The sequence below is a fragment of the Chaetodon auriga genome, chromosome 13 (genome assembly GCF_051107435.1).
Source record: "Chaetodon auriga isolate fChaAug3 chromosome 13, fChaAug3.hap1, whole genome shotgun sequence".
Lineage (NCBI taxonomy): Eukaryota > Metazoa > Chordata > Actinopteri > Chaetodontiformes > Chaetodontidae > Chaetodon > Chaetodon auriga.
The window spans coordinates 11,033,084-11,046,743 of record NC_135086.1 but is presented as its reverse complement, the minus strand read 5'-3'; the positions used below and the strand labels follow the sequence as shown (position 1 = coordinate 11,046,743).

The 13,660-nt window shown below is 40.8% G+C and overlaps 1 protein-coding gene across 1 annotated transcript; it reads right to left on the bottom strand.

Annotated features, from left to right (window-relative positions):
* Positions 1 to 1,968: 1,968 nt before the first annotated feature.
* LOC143329985 (sorting nexin-4-like) lies at positions 1,969 to 10,917 on the bottom strand. Its single transcript, XM_076746106.1, has 14 exons — positions 10,814 to 10,917; positions 9,892 to 10,016; positions 9,227 to 9,368; positions 8,843 to 8,992; positions 8,204 to 8,251; positions 7,953 to 8,008; positions 7,633 to 7,705; positions 7,092 to 7,153; positions 6,766 to 6,831; positions 6,574 to 6,663; positions 5,486 to 5,585; positions 5,064 to 5,209; positions 4,021 to 4,135; positions 1,969 to 3,837 (listed from the first exon to the last, which is right to left on the bottom strand). The coding sequence occupies exons 1-14, from the start codon at positions 10,910 to 10,912 to the stop codon at positions 3,790 to 3,792; spliced, it is 1,320 nt and encodes a 439-aa protein (XP_076602221.1). The 5' UTR covers positions 10,913 to 10,917; the 3' UTR covers positions 1,969 to 3,789.
* Between the last annotated feature and the right edge of the window lie 2,743 nt (positions 10,918 to 13,660).

The following is a 13,660-nucleotide window of genomic DNA, read 5'->3' as shown; positions in this document are numbered from 1 at the left end:
CTGCGTACGGTGCTGTGAAGGCATTACTTCCCCCACTAATCGGCAGTGTTTTTACCATTACCATTCCGATTCAGTGACTGTTACCAACCATTTGGATTGGCGCTGGCCTTTATAAACCTCGCTTTGTACGAGAAAAAGCGCAGTTATCTATGAACTCCTTCTGAGACATTTTCTTTCATTCAAACCGTCGTCCTCTCATATAATGAGAGCAACTATTTCAGTGGGATTGAACAATAGAATGTGTGTTCACCTTTTGCAGAGTCTTAACTTGCAAATTGCACCAAGGTACGGAGGTAACTGTCTCCCTTTCATTTTAAGAACTGGTCCAGGATTGACAGATCCTACATGTTGAGATACCCGAAGGAACTGAAGGACATCTTCCCTGTCAGCATGCCTCGGCCTATAAAACATCTCCAAATAAAGTTATTCATTTGCTATGATTTAGGTCGTCTATGCTGCTTTCTTACAGCCTAATAAGCCTGTGGTTTACTTGGATTTATTAAAATATCAGGTTTGTGAAGGGTACACTGAATTACTGGATTTGGAAAATTTAAGGCTTTGGCCTGTTTCTAATGTTGAATTAATGTTAGGTTTCCATTTGAGAAAACCACACATGACCTCATGCAAACCAGAAAGTAGGTGGATCTGAAAAGAGAGAATTTTCTTTTCCTCTGCTCAGGCTCCTCTCCTGTTCCCTACCAATTTGTTAAGTCGCTTCTGTGCCAAATTGATTTTTTTTTTCTTTTTCACACCAGTACTGACCGGCAGGTGGCGCCATTCATTCACAATTTCTCAGTTCACACCTGGGGTGCCCAAACTTTTTCCCCTGAAGGGCCAAAACTGTAACTTAATGTGCAGCCATGGGCCTAAAGCAAGCACCAAGTTACCAGAGTTGAATGACTTTCTGCACAAAGTGTCACTCACTGCCCACCGTGCTCAGATTATGAAAAAAAAAAAAATCATTACTTCACAACAATAAAATAGCATAAACAGTGATCTATTTTTTTAAAATTCATTTTTATTGTTATCTATTTGGACAGGCCAAATCGAACCTTACAGCAGACCAACTTTGGCCCACAGGCCTCACTTTGGGCAGCCTTGAACTACACCTTTAACCAATCTTCCATATTTGTACAAATATTCAAAAGCCATTGTTGACAGCTCTGGATAACTGCATTCAAACCACCACAGGGCAAATTTCCTTAGGTTGTTCCTGTACTTTTTCTTTCTTTGCTTTTTCTTTCTTACTGTACATGGAAATGGTGAAGAGAGAGGTGCGTCTATTACATCCTTTAATACCAGAAAGACCCAACTTTAACCAGACTTTCAACAATTTTTAACAGCCTCATGTTTTTGATGGCTGAGACCTTAGTGAACGTCATGCTTCAAAGGATCTTTTTGTTCCAATAACATTTAAAAATCAACTTTTATTATCTTACAAGAAAGCATGTAGTTTAGGAAAAAATATGGATAACAGTCAATACAAGAATCCACTATGGAAGTTACTTGATGTTATTACTGTTTCAGTAAACTACAAAATAACTTGTGTGATTTGACTGTTCATGCAGGAAGTGATGACACGGGCTTTAATACGACGCCATCACATGAGTGTGGACACAGATTTTCATACAGCGTCAATAAGGATGTCATGGAAAATAAAGACAAATTTTGCATAAGGGTTAGGCTGTGTGTTATTCTGAAGCAGATGAATCACCAGCCTGACCTTTCCAACGTGCTCATTAAAAGTGTGTTTCTTTCATATTTTTGGCTCCAAAGACAAGCAAAATGACTTTTCATGTATGCCAAATTGCATAAATGACAACAAACACCCCGAAACTTCAAACACCCTGTTCAGTAATCTGTAAACAGGGCAGTGAAGGCACCAGTGTCACACATCGTCACGCTTTTCAGCATCAACTCTGACTCGTCTGTGCACCAGTTGTTATAAAAATGCAATGAAAATAGTTTAAAAAAAAGAAACATGTTTATTAGTGTCTTAGCACAATGATTACATAAACATAAAAACAATTTCTCATTGAACACATTTATTATAAAAACATACATAAAGCCTCAATTTGGGATGATTCCAGTAAACTGATTGTTTATTATGAGAACGCAGGGTTCGCTGATGGGACTTTTTTTTTTTTTTTTACATCTCATACTCATTTTGCACACATTGTCCCTCCTCAGAAGGATATCATAAAGGAAGCAATAGTAGCACGTGGATTGTGTATGTATAGAATATGTACTGAGACAGATTTTGAGGATTCAACATACCTGTAGCTAAAAGTTTCCACTATTTGGTCAGTATCTTTCAGAAACATTGACCTGAGGCACTCTTGGAACTCAGGTTGATCATTTAGTGCAGTGACTCATTATCAGAAGAAGCGGCAAGGCACATCGACAGTGGGCAGAGAGGTACAAGACCAATGTTCATATTAAGGCTATAAAGCTTGAAAGCAAAGACAAGCTCTGATTATTGGTCTGTATGTGTCGCTTTTAACAGCACTTATGGTTGCACTTGGTAGATTGGGTAGTTTGCGGGGGCGCCATGTTTCGGTCGTCCAGAAAGCCTCCATTAAGGAATTCAAGAAACAAAGGCTCCACTGTAACCAAAACTGTAAGGCCTTCGTGACCATCATACTCATGGCTCTTTGCTTTCTGCACAAACTAAAAGAAAAAAAAAAATCCGTATGAATTACCAAAACTACCGCAAGCTTGTCTACCCCTCTTGTGTGATCCCCCACACATGGTCATAAGCACTTTGGTCAGCTGATCAATGACAGCGTAACGACTGCCTCAGCATGAGATATGAAAAACATTAAAAAAAAAAAACAGGAAGGAAATGTGAATGTGTGCTGGCTTCCTAAAGAGAGGTCCATGTTCCCTTTGTCTTACAGTGTGATTTGTTTCTGATTGAGCTCCACCTGGTATTCTCATTTACTAGAATTTAAGCTAACTGAATTGATTAAAGCTAATTCGTATCAACAATTCCAATTCTGCTCCCCCAACTTCTGCCCTTTTATTTAGACGCTCTTGCAGAGAGATCACTTCAAATTTTGCAGTGCAGATGAAATGAATTTAAAAGTGTTAAATGGGCCAAATAAGCTTGATGCTGGTCACTTTTGGTCCATTTCACATATCATCATCAGGCAACTAATTTGAATTATGGTGTGAAACCTCTACATGGAAGCAGAATCCCTCAAAGTAAAGCATGGAAAAGCTCAAAACATAGTTTGTTGTAATTTTCCTGAAGTGAGTGAAGTGAAATGTGCATCTTCTCATGAGATAATTCAAGAGAAGTGTAACAACTGAAGTACACTGTACAGCTCTTCGCACCGTGCAACTCTCATGCATTGTAAGTGCAGGACTTTCCTCTTGGACATGCTGTCAGCTGCGCAGCATTCGAGGAAAAAGCATTGAAAATCTGGATCGTCTGCAGTATGAAAGTCACATCAGGAGAATGCCAAGAGAACAGAGCGGTTAAGACACTTGGATTTGAAAGGTGTGGATCCACTAAACGACTCTCGCTTGGAAACTTTTTCTATGTAAGTGTGTGTGTGTGTGTGTGTTTGTGTGCACATGCGTGTGAGAGAGTCAGAGTGAGAGAAGGAGACAGAATCGTTCTAAGTAGGTTTGATTCAGCGGAGCAAAGTGAAGGCAGTGTTTGGGCTCCCATGGCCAGCTCCATAAAACTGCAGTTCAAAGATCAGCTGATGGTCTCGCTCCGAGCAATCTGACTGACTATGGTTTTGGTGTGGGAGAGACAGCAATTGGCTGAAAAGTGGCTCACATTTTGTTGAAACACTCCTTGGCGTTGGACCACACCTGGATTCCCTGAGACAGCGAAGGAGTGACAGAGAACGAGAGCAATTTTGAGAGGAAAGACAGCGAAAACAATTCTCTTTAGCTGAACTGGAATTTCTGAAAAACCAGCATAACACCTGCAGACTCTAAGTAGGTAAGTACACAAGAACAAACGTGGAGAAGAGAGAAAAAAAACAACACAGGACTCCATACCTTCTTACACATGCTGATCTGCATAATGGCATAGCTGATTAGTGCTTCGCGCAAATCTTTGTCCTTCTGCTCCTTAAAATGTTCGATGTCTTCCCAGGCTGCTCGCACAAACTCTCTGAAGACACAATCACAAAGAGAGACAGACGTCATTTTGTGTGCAAAATAACAGGTATGGAGGCGGGCAAAAGACACAGTAAAGCGTTTCCCTTTTGGAGGCTGCTTTGGCGCGGTGGTTAGGCCCGTTCTACCACCTGCCATCACCAATTCCGCTCTCAAATTGAACACTTAAATGTCGATGTAGACTTGCGGAAGAATATTTATCAGTTACTTTTGGAAATCAACGTGAAGCACTCTTCACATTGGCATAAATGAGAGCCGTTGCACAGTGCTTATTTAAAAAGAAAAAAGGTCACTTTTAAGCTTGTTCACCTGTTGCTTCTGTAATTTCCTTCTGAAGCGGTGGTGAAGAACACCAGCAGCAAATGGCAGGAACTGAGTAGTCATTAAAATGATGACTGGTGCGCTGCCTGCATGCCAATTTTATCAGAGCACACAAGGTCAAACTGCCTCCTATGTTACCATATGACCGGCTGCTAACAAGCAATGTAGCTATTAAAAGGCTATTTTCTAAATGGAGTCTGGTGCAGCGATCAGCTCCACGTGAAACGCACCAGGGTTGGTGGAGGAACAAGAATCAATCAGTGAGCTAACTGGTTTGCTCCTCATTATGTATGTGCTAGCTTCTGCTTCTCTTTATTGAAACACAGGGTTTTTCTATTCAAAGCAACTGATGAAACTGTTTTTTAATCATACAGAGTGATTTGGACTTTTTGACTCTGGGCTAACTGACCAATGAATCAAACTTCAAGAGAGTTTCTCCATCTGCCACTTCGTGCAGGTATCCGTTCTCCTGTTATTGATGAACCTGTCTCAACAGCTGCAACAGCTCCTTTGTTCCGAAGCTTTGGTAATACATTTTAATCATTCCACGCTGAAACCATCATTATTCAAATGAAGGGCTGACTGATTGATGTCGAGCTTACAGGCACTCTGTGTTCTTCTCCTTGAGCGTTTCCTCTCCCTCCTGGATGCTCTGCTCCAAAGCTGCCAACTTGCTCTCCCTCTGCTCCTGGCTCTCCTGGCCGAACAGTTTACTGGTCATCCCCTTCAGAGAAAAGATGCGCACTGTCTGCACGCACATTCGCACACAGACACACGCAAAATTAATCCAAATTAACTGATGTTTTCATTAAAAAAAACATCAGACCACAGAAATGTTTTTAAATACAGTCTCAAATCTTCTAATGAATTTATAATACTTCACAATTTTCACAACTGACTTGAAACAGCGAGGGTGTGTGTGTGTGTGTGTGTGTGTGTGTGTGTGTGTAGGACTTGGGTATTTGCCCAGGATGTGTGGGAGAAAGTGAGAGACGATGAGCCAGCGTGAGTGCTCGTGTGTTACCCCAGTGGCCAGCTCCTCTTTCTGTTGCTTCTTGTGGCTGAGGTCCTGCGCTGCCATCTCCAACTCATACTGGATCAGCTCGTGCTTCCTACATACCGACCTTAATTCACACACACACACACACACACACACACACACACACACACAGATATAAAATAGCAATTGATTGCAATTTAAACCCCAAAATGTGCAGGCTAGTCCTATTACATTGTTGCATCCTGACACAAATATTACACCACTCAGAAATCACACTTCCATTACCGCTTATAATAAAATAAGATAGAATTGATGTCCATCCAATCAAGGAGCTCTGACATCAGTGGCTGCTGACAACTACTGGTCTGTATTCTACGCTCTGCTGAAAGACAATGATTTAAATATGCAAAGCAGCATTTGCATTAGCGCTGCTGCATGTTCTGTTTAGAATGAAGATGTAGAACAATGGCAAACAGACAGCTCTCTGTAAACACTCACATTACCTTTGACATCAACACTGATCAGTGCCCTGAACCTGGAGGAGGCATGGATGGTGATGTATACACATTTTGGATGCAATACCAATTATTTTCCTTATCAATTGATTAATTTATTGTTTGATCGATAAAACATCAGAAGACAGTGAAAAATGTCAACCGCAACAACACAGAGCACAAGGTGACATCATCAAAAGTCTTGTTTTGCGTGAAAATTTTGTGTGAATTCTCACAACTGAGAACATGGAAGTGTCAAATGTTTGGTATTTCTGCTTTGAATAAATTACTTAAATGAGAAATCAAATACAGTAACAGTTGACGATTCATTTTTCAGCTGATTATTCAACTAATCGTTACAGCTCTGGATAAATTAAGGATAATCTCCTTCTGAGTTTGATGTAATTTGAGTCAAGCCTTCGAGATCGGAGTCGCAGGATTAATATACCATAATAATACAATGCATTAATTTGAGTACCATCTTGCAATTTATTCTAATGATCTCTCAATCCTGATAAGAGCATTAATCAAACTCCCTAATACTGCACGACAGTTTCTTGTTTGGCCTGACATACATAAGTCTGTCTCTGTTTAAAACACACGCCAACACCTGCCTACCTGACAGCATCAGTGTAGAAAAGGTACTCTTTCAGCTGGTCTGCATAGTGCTCCTCTTCCTCCAGGATGTCATCTATTGATGCAGCATATCTGTGCACATACACACAAGGTCGCATTCATAAGTGCACCAGCGCAAAAGAAAGTGTGAGAATGCGTCTGAGGTAGTACTTAAATCTTTACTGTGCTCCTTACGTGTCCATGTGGTGGCCTGCACTCTGAAGTCCATCTCCCATCTCTTTTTCGATAGCGCTCCACTCACTGGAGACAACAATTCAGACGTTCAAATCTAAATGGCAAAAACATGGTGCTTTGTGCGCAACCATTTGCTCTTTTTTATATTTACAAAACTTTAAGTCTAAGCGTAGATCGAAAGCAGCTAGATACAGCACACTGCATGTCCTTTAATTTTAACTTAGAGCTTGTTAATGCTTTATTTTGTTTCAATCTAGTGTCCTCTTTTAGGTCAAAACTATGATTTTATTAGTACTGAAATGAACAGCAGAACAGGTGTTTCTCACCTGAAGACTCTGCCGTAGTTACCATGGACCTTGTAAACTCCGTATAGCCTGTCTGCTACTTTCTAGAGAAAAGACAATTTAAACAGTCGTTATGAGCACACGGCTCCACTGCAGATGATTCTCCATTTAAAACACTTATATTCTTAAGGGTTGCAACTGTTGACATTGACACTTACAGTCATCACGCCTTACAGTCTGAAGCAGCTTTTAACTCACCGCTATGTGTAGTCAGAAAATTAAATCCAGAACAATACTGGTTATGAAAAAATGTAGGCAGTGCTTACAGGGCAGGAGCTCACGCATGCTGACTATGCACGACTCTCCCAAGACTAAATTGCAGAGGGTACAAGTAACTGATGGAAGAAGTAAAACTTCTAGGAGGTTAAATACCAAGACAATTTTGTCAGGAGTTGACAGACTAAATGTCAGTGAAATATGGATGTGCATGTTACACAACACAGTCTGCGAAAAACCACTGGGCAGACCCAAACAGACACTTATATATAGACATGAATGTGTGCGTGCACATGCCAAAACTCACCGCTCGCACCCTGAGTAACTGAGAGATGACAGTGTTCAGTTCATCGCTGTAGTGTTTCAGTGCAGTGAATCGCCTGGAGAGCAGAGCAAAGTCATTAGAACTCAAAGCGTGTTTAGCTGAATCTACATAGTGGTGTTTCAATTAGCGTCACCCTGGAGAAACTCTAATTACCATACCTCTCACTTCCTGTTTTGCCACAAGATGGCTGAAACTCTTCAGTAACCTCACGTCCTGCTTTGTATAAATCCTATGTTGCATTTGCAAACTAATACAATGTAAAACGAGCATTTTGAAAGAAGCCACCCTAAAGTAACACCTACTTGTCAGGGTTCTTGACTCTAAACATGGCACTCAGAGACTTTAGTCTGGAGTCAACCTGGCAGGGAACAGAGTGACACACACGCTAACAGGTTTTGAATTTGCATACAGGAGAATCTATGAAGAGGCAGATGTTAATGAACAACAAAATTCACAGTCAAGCAAATCAAGAAGAGGAAGTTCATGGATGTTTGTAAAACAGAAAGAAAATACACCGTCCCACTGAAGTGTGAAGTATGAACTAACTGTTTACCTTGTCTTGGAATCCTGTGTCCAAAACCTCCTCCCTCCATCCCTTCTCCTGAGGACCAATGATTGACAGATGACAGAAATATGACAGACAGGATTAACAACCACATAGAGTAAAAACGGGGCTTTCCAGCCGACAACTGCACGGCAACAACACACCACAAGAGGCTGCGCTGGATTGAGCGTGTTGGTACAGGCTACGGGGAGACGATGAAAAACAAAAGCGGAAGTTCAGTTTAAAAGGTAGATGAAGACTTAAAACAGTCAATGAGGAATATGTGCTTCTCTGTATTCTACCTGGAATGGGTACATGAAATGGCTGTGTGGTCAAAAAAAAAAAAAAGGACCTCTCATTCATATCAATGAGATCATCATGTTGGTACAGCAGGCTGACAAAAAACCGGTTCTGCCTCTATTTTTTCCACTGCAACGTGATATTCCTTCTGACTACAACTGCCTTTTCACATTTCTTCTTCTCTGTCTGTGTCCTCCCACCAGCGCAGCCTCTTGCATTGTTTTGCCAAAGTGCCATCAAAGCGCTGTCAGTGCGTAATCCGTGTTAGACTCTGAATGTGTGCATGTTGGCATATCTATGGCAGAGGACATCAATGGGACATTATGTAGAACAAGCTGGGGTGCTGACCTCTGTCAGAAACATGAAAAAGATTTTGTCATTGGAGAGGACAGGATGTGATGCAACGCGCAGCAAGAAGTTCTCCAGGCCGACTCTCCGTCGCTCCACAAAGTCTGGGTCGAGGTTGTCTGCGGACAGCTTGTGCCACACAAACTCTGCCTACAAGAGGCAAAATACAAGGAGTTAAAAAAGCGAGTACCACCTAAAAGGACAAAGGTGTATATCATCTACTCAACTGAACAAACTAAAAAAAGACTGAATAAATGTCATTAAGCAAGTACAAATGAAGAAGTTCTATCACAAAAAGTCTGTTCCTCAATCACCAAGCAAATTAATTCCATGTAATGAATCTTTTCTTAATAATATTTCCCCTTCCACCTGTGTGTCACTCACCCTTTTCTCTGGTAGTGGAGGGATGATGATGTAGGGGAAGGTGACCATGAGGTAAGTTCTGAGGAGTTCAAACTCACTGTACCGTCTCCACAAAGTGTCGGGTGTGGCAGGAGTGCCTCCCTCTGGGACAGTTTCAGCTGGCCTGCAGACAGAAGAATGGGAATAAAAGACGTTTTTAGATGTTATCATAGCAGCGGTAAGACATTCAAGGTATTCTTCTTGTTCAAAGCAACCTGAGACAGAATGAGCAACATATCACACCTAACTCTGACTTTGCAAACGGCCCTTTCTGAGTAGGAGAGGGGAAAATAATCTCATTACAGGTTCATTATGCACTCCTAACAAGTGTGCAAACCTTTAATCAACCCTGACAAAATTTTAGCTCAATGTACTGCTAATGGACTCGAAATTATGGACAAACTCTGTCACATAAATATATGACAACTGCAAATATCATAGTTGGTCAATGTTCAAAATATTGTCAAGAAAAGCAGGCTGACGTCTTTTAGTGATGAGTGATCAAAATCCAAAATATGTCCTGTGTGGTTTTACTACTGAATGTAGGTGCAAGGGGCCCCACTTCACCCCACCTCACTGCTCTTTTATTTGCACCACCATTAAGTTATTTGCATGAGCCGTGACTGATGCTCCAGTTCGTGACCTACCGTGTTTCTATGAGGTAGACTGTGTAGGTTTCCTGCATGTTAACCGTGTTCTTCCCTGTTCTCTTCTCTGCCTCCGCCACACTTATCTCCATTTTCCTCAGCAAGGCTGTCCCTCTCTCCACCATCTACACAGACAAGAAAAAATAAGGTGTGAGGACAAGAAAAAAGACAAAACATATGAGACAAAATGTAAGAGGGGGCAAAATGACATCAGGTGACAGGGCGGTGCAGGTAAAAGCACAAAAACGAGAATACAGATACATTTCCACTCTGGTGGACAGTAAGGTTGTATTATATCCAAGTCTATGCTAAGAAGACAGACAATAAGCATGAAACCGGACGAACACTGAGGGACAGGTAGACAGATAACTTTACTGTAACACCGAGCCTCTTTCCAGAGGGTCATAACAGGAGGGTGCAGGTCACAAGACAACACAGTACGAGCACCAACAAAGTACTGCAAAATCGTTGCCTAAGTATAAAGAAGCTGTCTGTTCTCACTACAGACCACGGTCATTAAGACTGGACTAGCGGGGTAGAAAGAGGACTTGCTAAACCAAACTTTAGGCTTAGCGTTCAGACTTGCTAGCTTGTAAGCTAACGTCAGGAGCAAAGTTTACGAAGTGAGCTAGCTTCGGACCACTGTTAGCAAAAGCGACTTTAGCTAACTATGCAACTTTAACGACATGCTGTAGTGCAGAAAACTAAGTTTACACTTCAAAGCAGGTTAACAGTCTAAAAAACAGGCCACAGCTTTTTGAAAAGATGAGTGGAAAAGTCCCCGTTGCCTCATATGACACTTCCTCCACCTAACTAGCTAACATTACATTAACGTTGGGCCTGTTTGGGAAAGTTTTCACAAGTGAAACCAGACTTGTAAACTCCAGAAATATTTGTCGTAGAGAATAACAAAAAGTACGACCGTGTTTATAATGTTGTTCTCGGATTCCGCTGAAGTGATATCGGTGTTACAGATCACAGCTACTTCTTCGCTACTCCCAGAGTCTGCCATCATCATCATCTGGCTGCTGCAGAGGAGCTGCTGTTGTCAGCTGAGCTGGCAGAGCGTTTCCTCTGCTTTGCGCATGCGCGTTGCAGATTGGTCAACGCTCATTTGATCATATATGGCTGGACGAATAAAAATTAATAATAAAATAGTAAATCATTAATAATAATAAAAAAAGAAAAAAAGGGTTGCTATCCAGAAGAGTAAATGCGATATAATATAATCATCTCTGGCAATCTTTTATTTGAAATGAAATAAAATAATGTAATTAAATTACAATTGAATTATGTAAAATGCAACAGTGCAGTTAAAAGCTAACATAAACTGAGTGCAAATAATGAAACATTACTTCTAAAATTGCAAGTGACCATATAAACAAAATTGTAATTCCCTTGTGCAGGTATGACAGAATGCACGGGATAAGCAACATGATGGTGGGTCAAACTGGAGCGCATTTGAAGCAATTCAAATGATGGCCTCTAAAAGTTTCCATGTAGCTGTGCTGAATTGGTGAACCCATTACCCTCTATCTTTTGCAACCTTCTTTGACGCCTTCCTTTGGCAAGGCTGACATCTGCTGGTGGGAGTTTGGTTTGGGATGTGTTTATTTCCATTGCGTCCCCAGAGCCCATGCTTTCATTCATATCATTTAATTCCTTATTTTTGGCAACTGTGGGAAAAAATAATGAGCCTTGAATATTTGGGAAACGCCCGTTGCCAGTTGATTTAGTTTGCAGAATCTGAAGTCTAAGTTTTCTACACTGAATGAGCATAGTTACAGCAGGAGACAGTGTGATACCCAGCAAACATTTACCCTTGATTGATGCTTGAACACACTGTTGGATACCCTTTAAAATGAAGACTATGCAGGTTTTATCATTAAAAAAAGTGTTTGAGTTTATACCATAAATTTAAGATATAACACAAATTCAAAATTGCATGACAGTTTATCATTGGAAACAAAATTCTGAAAAAGGTGCAATAAGTGATGAATTTCCTCACTGATATCACTGGTCCCTCTCTCATTGGTTGTAGATGGTTGTGGGCCCAGATGTGAATGAGAGGGATGCGGTATGCCTCAGGCTAGTAAACAGCACAGAAACACGGCCTTTTAGTTCCTGTGGTCACGCTGTTGTGCAGCGTTTAATGTTTAAAGAGAAGGGTGGAGCAGCATTTAGTAAGGAAGCATTTTATATAGATGCCACTGGGCATGGAGTAGAGTGTTGGAGTGTTGTGGGATGCAGGGTGGATGAGAAAAAGAAAGGCAAAAAAACACAGCACACAAGGGGAGAAAAGGTTAAACGTGAGATGAATTAGCCTAATGATTCATTATAAAACGATCAATGAGTCAGATGCAGCAGGTATGGATGGATGAATGGAGTGATGGTGGGATGCGGTTTCGGGCTGCAGCGTGTCAGGAAACCCAAAGCCTGCGCTGTGACCAGCCGTAGTCACAGCAACAGCATAGTTACCATTCTTTCCTGCCACAGACCTCAGACCAGCCACCACCACTTCCTGTCCGCACACACGGGCACATAGACACACACACAAATGCACACACACACCTCTAGCCCTATTTGGCTGACTGTAATTGGCCATTTGACAACTTTTTTAGAGCTCTCTGACAAACGTTCTTGAACACTAAGCTACTATAATGCAGCCTGCAGTGTGTGTGTGTGTGTGTGTGTGTGTGTGTGTGTGTGTGTGTGTGTGTGTGTGTGTGTGTGTGTGTGTGTGTCTTCCTGTCTTGTCTATATTTGGAAGTTCTGACCTGAAGCTGCTGAGTGACAACACTTCAGATGGGTATGTGTACATTATGTACTGAGTCATGATATCCAATGTATAAGTCCTGTAAAAAAACAACAATAATACTTGTTGTTAATAATACTGATCAACTGGATATTACATTCAAAAAGGCAATGTAAAAAATAGCAAATAAACTGGTGTTACAAAAGATTTTCAAACATATGACTGTGCTTTTAATGTATGTTTTCTCAGTCCTGTTGTCTCGAAAAATATTTCACCTCACTGTTTTCTTTTTTGATTGTTATGTGTTTTTTTAAATTAAGCATTTATTTTCTTTATTGTTAGTTGGCGAAAGTGATTAACTTGGGTGTGGAAGTTTGACTGCTGAACAGCAGAGGGTAGCAAACATCAAATAATGTTGAACACCCTGTAAGGCATCAGTTTGAGAATCAGAATCAGGCTGCACAGCGCTATATGACCAGGTTTGGCACTGCAATATGTGTATGAATGAGTATAAGAGGTCTCTTTCACAGCAGACATTTTGACTCGTTATAGCAGGAAAACCACACCTGTTACTATAATAGAATGGAATCAACGATAAATAATAACATTAACGGTGGCTCCTTTCTATAAAAGTGCTTCCAGAAGCCTCGGCAGCGTGACACTAAGCCAGCATTTACAGTACCAGGAGTATGAAACTGAGGCAGCTACATGGAATTCAGCCATCATTAATTAACTTTTCCATCTGTGACATGTCAAATGTCTTCTATGAAAAAGGCTTTCCGCTATAGTATGTTATTATTTATTATTATATGCTTGACAAGATCCAGCAATGAAGTCCATTCTAGTATTGAATATGTTGGCAAACTATTGCAGTGTTAACACGAATGTTTAAAATGGGTATTAATGTGTAAAGTTAACATTTCTGTGTATAAATGTGGGTTTAGTATACAACCATGATTCCCAAATAGTTGGGACGCTGAAATGAAATCATTTGCATACAGACTGTGTTTGCCA

Excerpts from the sequence above, each read along its gene's own strand:
- LOC143329985 (XM_076746106.1), bottom strand. The coding sequence starts at position 10,912 with ATGATGATGATGGCAGACTCTGGGAGTAGCGAAGAAGTAGCTGTGATC. Across the intron at positions 10,017-10,813 it reads AGAACAACATTATAAACACG|ATGGTGGAGAGAGGGACAGC; the intron begins GTCGTACTTTTT and ends TTGTCTGTGTAG. Across the intron at positions 7,706-7,952 it reads AGAGTCAAGAACCCTGACAA|GCGATTCACTGCACTGAAAC; the intron begins GTAGGTGTTACT and ends TCTGCTCTCCAG.